Source organism: Panthera uncia (genome assembly GCF_023721935.1).
Source record: "Panthera uncia isolate 11264 chromosome D3 unlocalized genomic scaffold, Puncia_PCG_1.0 HiC_scaffold_8, whole genome shotgun sequence".
Taxonomy (NCBI): domain Eukaryota; kingdom Metazoa; phylum Chordata; class Mammalia; order Carnivora; family Felidae; genus Panthera; species Panthera uncia.
Window position 1 is genome coordinate 13,931,811 of NW_026057586.1, and position 14,052 is coordinate 13,945,862.

At 46.1% G+C, this 14,052-nt stretch overlaps 1 protein-coding gene across 4 annotated transcripts in view; it reads right to left on the reverse strand.

Annotated features, from left to right (window-relative positions):
* Nucleotides 1-599: 599 nt before the first annotated feature.
* The window catches only part of ZCCHC2 (zinc finger CCHC-type containing 2), a 66,582-nt gene continuing 53,129 nt past the window's right edge, over nt 600-14,052 (reverse strand). For 2 of the 4 annotated variants that reach the window (XM_049620257.1, XM_049620256.1), the window contains 2 exons: nt 8,775-10,265; nt 5,723-7,811 (listed from right to left, as the gene is read on the reverse strand). In XM_049620257.1, the coding sequence (XP_049476214.1) occupies nt 7,744-7,811; nt 8,775-10,265 (1,559 nt within the window). In that variant the 3' untranslated portion in view covers nt 5,723-7,743. Of the gene's footprint in view, nt 2,240-2,952; nt 3,152-5,722; nt 7,812-8,774; nt 10,266-14,052 lie in introns of those variants that run through there. The other 2 variants (XM_049620255.1, XM_049620254.1) reach the window with 2 other exon arrangements.

A 14,052-nucleotide genomic window follows, 5' to 3' on the forward strand; every position in this document is an offset into this window, starting at 1 on the left:
AGGTCGATAGAGGTCAGGGGTACACAAGCTTTTTTTCAGACAGATTGTAAGGATTTCAGGCTCTGGTGTAACTGTTCAACTTTGCCAATGTAGGACGAAAGCAGCCGTCATGACGCGTACGTGAGTGGCTGTGTTCCAATAAACTTAATTTGTAGACGCTGAAATTTGAATTTCATATACTTTGCACGTGTCAGGGACCTTATCTGTGGACCTTACGGGTTGCCAGTCTGAGAGCTATGTTCAACCCCGTGTCCTTTGGCACAAGACTCGGTATATGTGAGCTTTATTTTTTGACTCAAAGGCCCCGCAAATGAAAACTTTACGAGTAGAGAAGAACCCAGAAACGTCACGCTAGAGGGTAAGGAGGAACAGAAACTACTCTTCAGGTAGATGGCACACAGCCAGAACTGTTCGTGCTGCCATCTAGAGACTGGGTAGCCTCGCCTGAGGTCTTCTCTTGGAACTCTTACCCCCCAAGGGCCCAGAAAACAGTCTCCCCTCCCATCAGCACACGGAGACGGCTGGGGTTGGGGTTTGTGTTCCTGACCACCCGCAACAAGGCCTTCAAATCGGTTAAGCCAAAAGTAAGTGCACAGGCAAAGAATTAGAAAACTTTGATAAACCTTTTAAAGTGAAAAAAGCAAGCTTCAAGTCACAGAATCTTGAGATCACTTAGTTCAATTTCTACCACCCTTTCCCAACCAAGCACTCAGCGTTCAGATAAGAAAAAGAAAGGTCTAGGAGGGCTGGTTGTTCTGAGGTGACAGGGGCTAAGACGGAGCCTGCCTGCGAGTCCCCCTTGTCCGATCCTGTCGCCGGAAGCCCCGCAGAATCACACCGACGGGCCTACAAAAATCCGGTGACGTGGGCACAAAGCAGCGGAGACGCCCAGGAGGGAGGGCCGCGGGTTCCAATCCCACTGTGTCACGCAACTGCTCTGTGCCCTCGGGTACGTGGCCTCCGTGCCATCTCCCCAGCTGCAAAGCGGGGCAGAACACCTGCCTCCCAGGCTTGCTGGATGCTTAAGTGGGCTAACGGTGTCTTGGCCCCTAATGGGCATTAAGGCTTTAGTAATCATGAATTCCTTGAGCACCTGCTGTGTGTCACATTTAGCTTTACGGATGTTGCCGGATTTAACCTTTGCAACTATTTTACAGAGTGAACATTATCTCCGTTCTGTAAGTAAACCCGAGAAAGGTCACGCGTGCCGTGGGCGGGCGCTGGAACAAAACGGCGACGGACGCCGCCTCTTACACAAGTGTGCGTGACGAAGGCACCCAGCATGCAAGGGACGTGCCAGGTTACAGCGGCAGGCCTCTCTTTCCCGCTTGCCCTGCTGCTCCATTTCTGCAGTTCTGTAGGCTTGCAATGAATGGAATATTTGCGTAATGCTCAACTTATCGAGACACCTGGGGATAATTTAAAGCTCAGTGTTTCAAGAGAGGTATTTGCACATGTTTAGTGCACGTAGGTGAGAGCTGCTGCTCCCCGAGTTTATCTGAGACAGGCGGATGCTTAAAGCCCAGCTCTGAAAGTCCCGGGGTTTCCCATCTCCGAAAACCTTCCCTCATCCCACGTCTTCAAGTCCCTCAGCGAGACACAGAAAAGACACGTTTGGACTGACCGGGCCTGGGCCCCGTCCTCTCTCAGCAATCCAGGGGCCCCAGGATGGTCTCTCTCATTTTACAAGGCTGAACAGGTCACTGCCCCTGGCTGAGCGGAGAAGCACCAGTGGGGGGCAGGAAGCGGCACGTGAGATAAAGCACCAATGTGAGGCTGGGGCCGGTCGCCAACGAGGACATCGGCGTGTCTGTGGCACTCACCGCTTCTGAACCCTGAGTTCCTGACCTGTAAGACTGGAAGGAGGAAGATCCCATACCCTTCACATTGTGCTGCCCAATGAGCACAGGGGAAAGTGCAGAGGAAACTGTGAAGTTCCAGCAGTACTGGATTAAGATGTTTGTAATAAATTGAGAATGCGGTCGCTGAAAGAGGAGACTGCTCAAGTTACATTTATGGCCAGCTGCCTGCGTTCTTTACGGTTTTGGGCACAGGCTTACAGTCTCAAATGTTTTCTGTCTTACGTTCAATTTTCTCTACGTTAGGTCAGTGTTTGGAAAGAACATCCGTTTGCTTGCATTGTCCTCGTCCCCCACCAGGCGGCGCTGCTTCCCAATTAGCAATTTCTTTTGGTGAGGGAGGCTGGCTGAGACCTCCTTTTAAGCGGATTAAGTTGGAGCTGAAAGACGAAGAAAAAAAAAATGAAGAGCCACCCGGCCCCCCACCTCACCCCACCCCACCCCCCCAAATTTCAAGTAGCAAAACGGGATCTGAGAATTAACAGCTCTGGTGACCGAGAACTGCTGTCACTGCACAAGAGGTAGATTGCGGGAAGGGTCTTTGATGCCGTCTGTGATGTGCCCCAGTCTCCAGAGCAGAAAATTTCGAAGCCTACAGCCTCTGTGCTCCCAAGATGGACAGACATTTGCAAACACACACAGAGTTCAGGCAACATGTACCCACGCTCCAATCCAGAGGGCTCACATTTTTCAAAGGAGGAATGCATTTAAGAATTAGGTCAGTGTCTCAAGACAACTTGCATGTTACAGGCACAAATGCTGTGTTGTAAGCAGTGAACAAATGCTGACGTTAGATGGACCTTCGGAATCCAAACTGCGTAAAGCCAATGTGCTAATGGGCGTTCTCTGGGGGACAGCGCTGCCCCCCTGTGCACGGTCCTTGTGATGGGTACACCTGAGTTGACACCTGGGACCCCAGAGCCCTTCATGCTCATAAGAGCCGGCCCCTCTACCCCCTCACCACCCGCCCCCCAAAAGGAAGGTCCGGAGATACAGCGACCACATTTAAAGTCAGAGCACCCCTCTTCCTCACTTACTCCCCCACACCTCATTTCTCTGAAAATAAATGGCCCTTTCTGTGGGGTGGCCGGGGTGGGGGAAGTCAGCATTTTTCTTTATTCTTTGGAGATGAAGCGACGGAAGGGTTATGGGGTCGAACTATTGTCACCGCTTGCCTCCATTCGGCTTCACTGCCTTAACAACCTTAGAGTGCTTTTGTAACCAGTATGTAGAATTGAAAAAAGACGTCTTCCAAGCTCAAATGGATGATGCTTTTAAGTACTAGATGCTACCTGTCAAAAAAAAAAATTATTTTACATTGTGCTTTCATCTTTCTGGAACCTTGTCAGAAAAATTTGATTTTTAGCACTTACGTGAAAAGTTAAATGTGGATCTGCCTTGTGAACGAACTTATTCTACTCCAGTATCGAATAATCAGAACCGCACGACTCAGCCCATAGCCGCCATTAGTTGGTAGGCTCTCCGACTAGAGTTAATTTTTGAGGACAGGGAATATTTGGGGTCTTTTATCAGTGGACAGAGCTGAAATAACTGAGTCCAACGTAACGCAGAACTGTGTTTTGCTAGGTTCCTCACCACCCCTTCCTCCTAGATTCAGTTCCCCTCCGCATTTCCAGGTCTCTCAACCGGTGCAATTCTCCTGTTCATCAAAAAAGAATTCAACAGACATCGGCGTGCCTCCTTGGCGCTATTTCATTACGTTCGAACTTTCACACGTGTGATTTCATTTGACCCTCATGGCTATAATTTAAAATAAAGTCTCATTTCCTCTCTGGGGAAAATAAAGCTCAGAGGCCCCAGGTTCCTTCCCCTTGCCTCCTTCTGTCCCCACTTTTCCCGCTGCCTCACCGGTGCCCTAACCAGCCTTCGAACGGCCAGACTTTCTTTCCTCAACCATCCACGTTTCTTTAAATACGTAAAACCCTGGATTGCGAGGAACTTGTTCTGCGAGCGTTCCACAAGGCCAGCAAACATTTCTAATAAATTTTAACTTGATAAATGAGTGATGTCTTGCCATACGAGTCGTACATTCGGCCAAACACCACATGATCGCAACCGAGTCAATGGTTCCTGAAATACACTTTGATATATACAAGTACTTTGGATTACAGGCATGTTTCCAGAACTAATTATGCTCGCGAGCCAAGTTTTTACTGTACCATCATTAACGTGTTCTTCCTCTACTTGAAACTTGGTAATTTCTAATTTTTCAACTGACCTCAAAGTCTCCAGCTTGACTCTATTTTACCTGTTGAACCACACACCTCACAACTCTTTCCATATGTTCCATCTCCTACACCGGCCTTCGTCTCCTCCTCCCACATCCCCGGCCACAAAACACAGTCGCTTCCATTCCCGAGCCTTGCCTTGCGTCCCCTCTTCTACACTGGGACCATCCGGACCCTGCCCCTCTCCACATTCCCCTCCTCCACAGAGCCTGACATGGGCTCTTCCAGGGTATGCTTGGCCCTCCCATGCCAAGCCTTCCATGGCACCGTCACCTCCATGCAGGAGGGTGTCAGGATACGGACTGAGGGACCGGATGCTGTCAGCACGAGTGTAAACCACTTGGGAAACAATTTGGCAAATCCTGGAAAACTGAGCATTTTTGTGTGTCTTACAACCCAGCACTTGGCACTCCTGGATTTATATCCTAAAGAACCTTCGCGCGCACGAACCAGGAGATGGTACAAACACGCTCCAGTGAGAGCAAAAAAAAATTAAAAAAAAAAAAAAAAAAAGCAAAGCACCCACATGTTTGTGGACAGAATGGAAATTGTGTGTCTGTTTGTGTTTTTCCCCCATGAGACACAACCGAACAGTGGAAAGTTAGAGACAATGAATACACTGCAGGAATGTAACATCAGGACCCCAAACCAGTGGAGACAGTCATGCAAGACTATGTATGAGACACCTTTTCCATAAAGCTCAAGAAAAGTAGTACACGGTGTGTGAGGGAGGAGAATGTGACATGTGAGGGGAAGGGCATGGGGACGATAAAGTTTACAGTCGTGGGCTCCTTGGTGCAGCGGCAGAAAAGGAGGGAGGAGGGGACACAGGTAAGGACACGGGCAGCCTGCGCATTAACGTGAAGGTGGCTTACGGCTTGCGTGTCCCACGTGTAGGTGCACGGGTGCCAGCCGAAGGGGAGAAGGGGAGGGCTGGGGCCTCGGGAATGCTGTGATCATTTGGAACCCACCGTCCGAAGGGGGCCAGAGGGGACATTCATTAGATGCCTCTGGACAATCGTCTGCTGTCCGGTCAGCTGGAGCCCTTGAGTGCCCGCTATTGCGTGAATGCTGGGGGACAACCATAGGACAGACAGGGCCTGGGCCACGCGACGAGACCTCAGGGACCGCCACCAGACGTGACTGTATGGTGCACACGAGGAAAGGGTCTCCCCGTAAATTACTGACTGCGTAAAAACGGACTGGAGACTGGGTCACGGCCAACAGAACCGGTGAAATAAAAGCTAGTCAATAACGCACGGAGAGTCGCCCGGAAAAACACCATCGTAATGAATCTGCGAAAGCAAATCGTGTTCTCTACACTTTGGGGGAGGGAAGCCTCAACCAGAAACACAGCTCTGGGCACTCGGAAACAGCTCTGGGCCCGGAAACAGAGTCTCTCCTCTCCGTGGTCACACAGGTGACCTCCGAAGCAAGGCTGCTGGAGAAGAAACTGAAGAACATCCAGGTGGTAAAGAAACTTTGGGATTCGGCGCCCCACGTCCCAGGGGAAAACGGCTCGATTCGTTAACAAGAAAAAACAAATCACCGTGTGTGAGGCCCTCCTCCTTTTCATTTTTACAAAATCTGCAATAAACCACAATTCTTAAGCTGTTTTTCATTTTTTTTTATTGCTGTTAATTCAAGGAAAAAGGGTTGCATAAAATCCAATCTGTTCTAGAAATATAAGTGGCCTTTCCAGTACATAACATTTCAAATATCAAAGTATATGGTAAACATACAAATAAGGAGAAGGTAACATACCTCCTATATACAGTACAGTATTTTAAATCATAAAATAAGCTCCATAAAGTACAACTGGCAAGTGGTTCCCAACACGGCCCATACGTGGCTCATCAAAACTCTCACTTGGAACAACTCAACGGCAGCTTAGCAATTAATTTAATAATGTGGTCCAAAAATACCCAGATCAAATAAAATATATTTAATCAAAATAATTTCCTTTATGCGAACTTTCTTCTTTAAATTAAAGCTTTCATCTACCCCTTGACACCCACCCCTTTCCCTTCCCCCCGAACTCCCACCCTGAAAGTTAGTTTCAAAATGTACATTGCTGTTATAAATATAAATGCTACCCAGGAAGCATTAAATGAAGCTTCTCTTTTCTTCAAGTTTTTCCTTTTATCTAGCCATCTGTTAGGCTTCTGAACCCAGACCAAGGATTTAAGTTCCTCTGCTGGGCACTGACATTGCCCCACATGACACGAATCTATCCCTTCTGCTCTGTACTGAGGAATGGGAAAATAAAACCAGCCCGACCCTGAACCCCTGACTGTCCGGGGGCAGATGCTCATTGCTGTTGAATGCAGCAGTTCCAAAAATACACCCAAGGCTTCCAGATAATCTCAGTGCACTTTAGGAAATCAAAAATTACCTGGAAGCAATTTAGTACATAGATTGGCTTTAAAAAAAACTTTTTTTTTTTTTTTTTTTTTTTTTTTTTGAAAACAGCAGCATTAAACTTAGTGACAGGACACAGACATGATTACTACTGTCTGCACACACTCGGAAGCCGGTCTTTCACATTATGATCACGCAGAGTGGGAAACTTATCAAAGTGACTTTGCGACGAGAGAGACGGCTTAGGGAACGAACCTGACTTTCGCAGAAACCAGAGCTTCCGCTCGGACTGCAACAGACCACACACATCTCGAACACAACGTATCACTGCTACAGTCGGCGTGAGAAAAGAAGCAATCTTTACTCCGGTAGTGTCTCTTTAGCACGACACGGTGACAGACTACAAGAGAGATCAGCTGTCGACGTTCATCACAGACACAGACACACACACACACACACACACACACACACACACGACACTCACACGTTTGTTCACTTTATGTCTCTCTGAAGCAACAGGCTAAAAAAGTATGACGAAGTAAAAACTTTTTTTGTTGTTTTGTTTTTTTTTAAGAAAAAGCTCTTTGTCCACTTCATACATCATATTTTTTCAGTTTCATATGGTTTTACTTCTTCCGCTCTCTTCCACTTAACTTGAATTTTGATTTGGACAACAAGCACTGCATATATGTATTTACGTGATGCTGTTTATTACATATATACACACGATTTGGGGAACTTGATTTCTCCTCTCAGATGAAGGTGAAGCACTTCACCCTGGATTTACAGGCCACAGGAAAGGGGGTGGCGGGGAGACGTGTGTCCTTTGCGGTGAAAGTGAGAAAAGCTGGGAAGAAGCAAAGTTTCTCTTTTTCAAAACCATATGACTGTCACCAGTGTTGTAAAAAAAAAAAAAAGAAAAAAGGTCAAATACACAGTTTTAAAGATTCAGTAAACATTGCACACAGCAAGTATTCAGTGTAAAAAAAAAAAAAGCACAGCAAACATTTTCCTTTTGATAGTTTGGAGGTTTAAATTACATGTATCATACAGATAAGCCTGTTGTTGAACCAGGAGACCAGAGGCTCAAAAGCAACGCATTCTTTTTTGTTTTGGACATCAGTACAACAGAAATGAAAAACCCCAAGTGCATAGAAATCTAGGAAATGTATAGACAAAGAAACACAAACAAAATACCTTTCCTTTCCTCCCCTCCACACCCCACCATGACTCCCCAACACGTCAGGGTATTAAGCAGTCAAGCTTTACGCGTTTCAGTCTGCAGAATCCAACGTATCATTAGAAGGGGGGAGGGGAGGTGCGTATCTCAGTCTGTAAGTGCCTAAAACGGGAAAGACAGAACTGCTAAGTCACTGCTTACAACGCAATGCATCACAAACCACTACAAGATAACAAAAGGGCATGCTCGCCAGAAGGCAGCTTCCTCCGCACTACTATGGTCCCAAATGGTACACAGGATTACCTTCCAAAGTAAGAGGAAGTTTGTGCTTTAAGTCCAACCTAAAGCTAGCAAACCCAATCTTCCTTTCAAAATGCCAAATACACATTCGCACTTCAAGACTTCTTTTCTGGAGGAGACTTGGCAAAACTGACAAAAGCCAAATCCAAGTGAGAGAGAACAGTCTGACGTCTACGCTGAGTTTGTGATCTTACTCCCACTTATTTAAGAACATCTTTCTTGTTCCTGGTGGCGAGAACATTAAACGAAGTTCAAGCTAACTCCCTTGCTCCCAAACCAGTGCTTAAATATTTTGTTCCTTAAAATGCATTAAGCATCTTTTTTTAAGCATCTTCTGGGAAGGGAAAGGGCAGAGTGGCTGGGGGGGGGGGGGGAGTGTGCATGGGGCCAGCCGGCTGTGCATACGTGTACCACACTATAACTAACAATCATACCTGTCGGGTGACTAGAATTACTTCCCACTTCCTCCTATTTAAAACTTTCGCTTACTCTACAAAACAGGACTGTAGCTTTAAAAAAAAAAAAAGTGCTGCAAACAAGAGATCTGCTATCATGTGACACAAATTCCCATTCTATTCCTTCAAAAGTGCCTCAACGGTTCTTAGGCTCTCACTGGAAACTCAATTCCTCAACTCCCTCGCGCTGGGTGGCCCGGGTCTACGCTATGTTTTCCCATTTGCCTCTGAACGATCTGTCACTGAAAGCACACCATCCGTAAGTGAGCACACACCAGCTCCTTCTGCCACAACAGGCTTCCCGCGCTCAGTGAGGTGGGGAGAAGCGGGCACACTCAAAAACAAGTCCTCTGGGAGCTCTCATGATTACCTTGTTGACTGGCCTCCATGGACGACTGCTTGCACTCCTGTGCGTAGTGCCCGCTTACACCGCAGTTGTAACATGAAACGTTCCCGTTCTTCTTGGGCCCCGAACCGCTCGTGTTGGCGACTACGTTAGGTGCTGGATACACAGGGTAGAATCTCCCAAACCCCGCCATTTGTTGCATGCCGTAGTTGGCTTGGCTCCCCATGACCGGGTCGTGCACCAGGCCGTTCGCATACGGAGTCTGAGGCAGAAAAAAAGGAAGTTGGTTTCCATTGCTCTGATGTGCTTGGTTGAGGTAGCTGCCGTTGCAGATGGATGGCAGAGTAAAGAACGACGGGACTCGGTACATTGGTCCGGGCATCGGGTTGGGATAATAGTAACTGTTCAGCTGAAGGCTGCCGTTGGTCCCGCAGCTGCACCTTCGCCCGCAAGAACCGCAAGGACCCGAGCCCATCTGCTGCGGCGGCAATACTGTCCCGTTAGCGTTCGTGTTTCCCACAGCGCTGATGTAAGACGTGCTGTCGCTCTGTGCGGTGCTGTGTGTCAAGGCGGGGCTCGGGCTGGGGGCGGGGCCTGGGGTGTGGGTGGGAACCGCGGGAGGAACCGACTGGGCCTGACTGATGCCCGCACCCGCGGACTGGGCCGACGCCGCCGCCGTGCCGAGCACGCTGGAATTCTGGCTGGGCAGCACGCCGGCAGCAAGCGGGGAGCCCGGCAGGGTGTAGGAAGCTGGTGGCTGTGCGGCCGAAAGGCCGGCTGCTGGGAGAACTACCTTCACATTGGTAGGCTGAGGGACTGTCCCAGTGTTTCCCTCGATTTGAGGCACCATTTGATTGAGTCCTACCACCTGGGATGCAGATTTTGCGATGGGGTCCGTGGTAGCCACAGGAGATCCCGGAAAACTACCTGGGCTATGGACAGGGATAAAGGCAGTGTTTGGTGATCCGATGCTCAGACTCGCGGGTGGCTGCTGCGGGATGTTAACCGGGCAACTCTCGGAGGACCCCTGTGGCGGCGGCAACTTTAGCCTCTGAATTGTCAGGTGCAGAGCAGGGGCGCTGCTGTGCGGGAGGAACGCGGACGGAAGAGGTAAAGGGGAAGCCAGTAATTCGAGGTGTTTTTCGGATTCTCCGGTAGAAGCTGTTGGCCCCAGTATTCCAACAGGGGTAGAATTCGTGGACTCCCTTATTGCAGAAATTGCAACGGGACTGGGAACAAGCATCCCTATTGTCTTGCCGTCAGCGGACTTGGGTGGAGGGACGACAACGTCAGACTTCTGGGCACCATTGTGCATGACACAGTGTAAAGTTGGCATAAAAGAAATATGCTGATACTTGGGCGCATGTAGGGGGTCTCCTAGAAGGCCTCCGTTGTCGCTTCCTAACGAAGCAATCTGAACAGGTGGCTTGACACTGACGGTCTGGTTGACAGAACCACAGCCTGTAAACCTGGTTGTTGACGGATTCCCAGAATCCTCAGAATTGCTGTCTGTGTCTAAGGAAAACAAACACAAACAGCTGTCAAAGCGGAACTCCGGAACTCCGATCTCTTGCTAGAAATAAACTTGAACTATGTATCTAAAATGAACTCTGAAGTTTGGAAGTGGAGGAAATGTGTCCCTCGGTTACCTGACAGCCAAGAAATTTTGGCTGTCTATGGACTTCGTTTAAAAGAGAATCGGGACAAGGCGAAACCACGGAGATAATAAAAAGACCAGTGGTTGCCAGGGGTGGGGAGTTGGGGGGAGAGATGAAGCACAGGGGATTTTTAGGGCAGTGAGAACGATCTGTAGGGTATCATAATGGTAAATGTAAGTCATTATACATTCGTCCAAAGCCACCGAAGGTGTAACAAGCAAGAATGAATCCTTAGGTAAACAATGGGCTTTGGGTGATAACAGTGCGTCAGTGGAGGTTCATCCTTGACAAAAGACGTATCACTTTAATGAGTGGTGCTGATAATGGCGTAGGCTATTCATGTGGCAGAAGCATATGGGAAATCTCTGTACCTCCCTCTTTATTTTACTGTAAACCTGAAACCGCTCTAAAACAATTAAGTTTTTAATTAAAAAAAAATCCATGGAGAGATCAGCAACAAAAAAGTTAACTGGAGGCTGAATGAAGCACAATACAAAGACTGAGATTTATTTGGTATCACCTGATTACCGAGAAAAGGACTGAGAAAAGGATATTTTTTAACCTTCATCAATTTTAGGCAATTCGCTTAATTTATATTCTGTACTCCAAACCCAAGGTCTTCACAGATGTCTCCCGTACATGACACAATTTAAAGGAGCTCAATCACAAGATTGCATTTAACCCAAATATCTAGAGCAAGGGAATGGAAGACAATGGAATAAATGCTCTTACTCTTAAATATTTCAGCGGGGAAATAAAGCCACGACTATAGTCATAAAACAAATGGTGTTAGAACACAAGAAGCAAGACAAATGTAAGAGTGCTGCCATTTCTCCAACGGCAGAACCAGTGAAGTGGCAAATACAAAATTATACTTCATACGGTGTTATTGCTGCAATCACTCTTATGCTTGTATACAGAAATAACTGCAATCTAAACTTCCCCTGGATTTCCTGACTTTTGGTGTAAAAAGGGCAAAAGAGAAAGTCCAGTTCACAGCATGTAAACATCATAAACCCAGATACTGCAATAATATGTATGGAAACCATGCAATTAAATATTGTGCCTATTTCAATGTCTTTTTGCTCATAAATACAGGCAGAACTGGACAATGTACTTAAAATGTTTACATTTATTAAGGTAACAGTGGCTATAGTCAGCTGTTAAAAATTTTTGAAACAATACTAAAAACAAATCATTAACAGCAGTCTTTCTCAAGAAAGGTTAAACAGAACCTGCCTACTGACACAGAATGTCAACAGTTTATTAGCTCAATTACTAGAAAGAAGAAATTCAATTTATCAGTAAGTGGTTCTAGTAGAAACTTCCCTTAATAACTGAGGTGCTTCTTGCTAAACTTTTTTAAAAAAAGTATCCAAAAATTAATAACTTATCCAAGGCATTTTATCTGTAGCTGTACCATCAGAGGAATACACAGTAAAAGATAAACATTTCATGGACCCACGAACACATGGCCAACTAATCTTTGACAAAGCAGGAAAGAATATCCAATGGAATAAAGACAGTCTCTTCAGCAAATGGTGATGGGAAAATGGGATGGAGACATATAGAAGAATGAACCTGGACCATTTTCTTACACCATACACAAAAATAAACTCAAAATGGATAAAGACCTAAATGCAAGATAGGAAGCCATCAAAATCCTAGAGGAGAAAGCAGGCAAAAAAACCTCTCTGACCTCTGCTGTAGCAAATTCTTACTTAACATATCTCCAGAGGCAAGGGAAACAAAAGCAAAAATGAACTACTGGGACCTCATCAAGATAAAAAGCTTCTGCATGGTGAAGGAAACAATCAGCAAAACTAAAAGGCAACTGATGGAATGGGAGAAGATATTTACAAATGACATCTCAGATAAAGGGTTAGTATCCAAAATCTATGAGGAACTTATCAAACTCAACACCCAAGAAACAAATAATCCAGTGAAGAAATGGGCAAAAGACATGAATAGACACTTTTCCAAAGAAGACATCCAGATGGCAAACAGACACATGAAAAAATGTTCAACATCACTCATCATCAGGGAAATACAAATCAAAACCACAAGGAGGTACCACCTCACACCTGTCAGAATGGCTAAAATGAACTCAGGCAACAACAGATGTTGGCGAGGATGTGGAAGAAAAGGGTCTCTTTGGCACTGTTGGTGGTAATGCAAACTGGTGCAGCTGCTCTGGAAAACAGTATGGAGGTTCCTCAACAAGTTAAAAATAGAACTACCCTACGACCCAGTAACCACACTACTAGGTATTTATCCAAAGGATGCAGGTGTGCTGTTTTGAAGGGGCACATGCACCCCAACGTTTGTAGCAGTGCTATCAACAACAGCCAAGTATGGAAAGAGCCCAGATGTCCATTGACAGATGAATGGATTAAGAAGATGTGGTGTGTGTATATATGTACATATGTATACACATACACACACACACACACAATGGAGTATTACTCAGCAATCAAAAGAATGGAATCTTGCCATTTGCAACAATATGGATGGAACTAGAGTGTATTATGCTGAGTGAAATTAGCCAGAGAAAGACAAATATTGTAAGACTTCATTCCTATGTGGAATTTAAGATACAAAACAGATGAACATAAGGGAAGAGAAGCAAAAATATAAAAACAGGGAGGAGACAAAACATAAGAGACTCTTAAATGTAGAGAACTGAGGGCTCTGGAGGGGTTGTGGAGGGATGGGCTAAATGGGCAAGGGGCAATAAGGAGGACACTTGTTGGGATGAGCACTGGATGTTATATGTAGGGGATGAATCAGTGGATTCTACTCCTGAAGTCATCATTGCACTATATGCTAACTAATTTGGGACGTAAATTTAAAAAAATAAATAAATAAACATTTTTTTAAGTTTATCTATTTTTGCGAGAGAGAGAGAGAGAGAGAGAGAGAAAGAGAGCGTGCACACATGTGCACGCGTTAGCAGGGGAGGGGCAGAGTGAGGGAGACACAGAATCCGAAGCAGGCTCCAGGCTCTGAGCTGTCAGCACAGAGCCCGACGTGGGTCTCAAGTGGCAAGCTGTGAGATCATGACCTGAGCTGAAGCTGGACGCTCAACTGATTGAGCCACCCAGGTGCCCAAAAGGTAAACATTTAAGTCCAAAGAAGATACAATATTTTTCAGGTGGTCAACTAAATTTCCATTTGAATTGGGCTTTCTTTAAATCTTAAGTCATAGTAAATGGCCCCATGAGTTTAAATGATACCAAGCGGTTTTCTGAGCACTGTCAGGACTCATGTAGCAAATCAGGGATGGTCTCTCCCTTTTTTGCACTGGCTTTGAAAAGTATAAAAGTCTTGAAACAAAACCCCATAATGACCAACAGAACAACAAAGTCACATGCTTTTTAAAGCAACCTTTTTGTGTACTCAAAATTCTAAAAATGATTAGAGTTTTTTATCACAGTGGACATCTCCCCCCCTGCTGCTTTTAGATATTCCAAATGATTCTTCATTTAGGGAAGGCTCATTTAGCCACTTGATAACTGAGCCTATCCTAAAAAGGGCAAGTTCCGCCATCTAAGCCACCAACTTGCCAAATCTGACGACACGAAAGGGAGGCTGCAAAGTAACCCAAGGTACAGATGCACTCCTCACAGTTCTCAGAGAGGCCA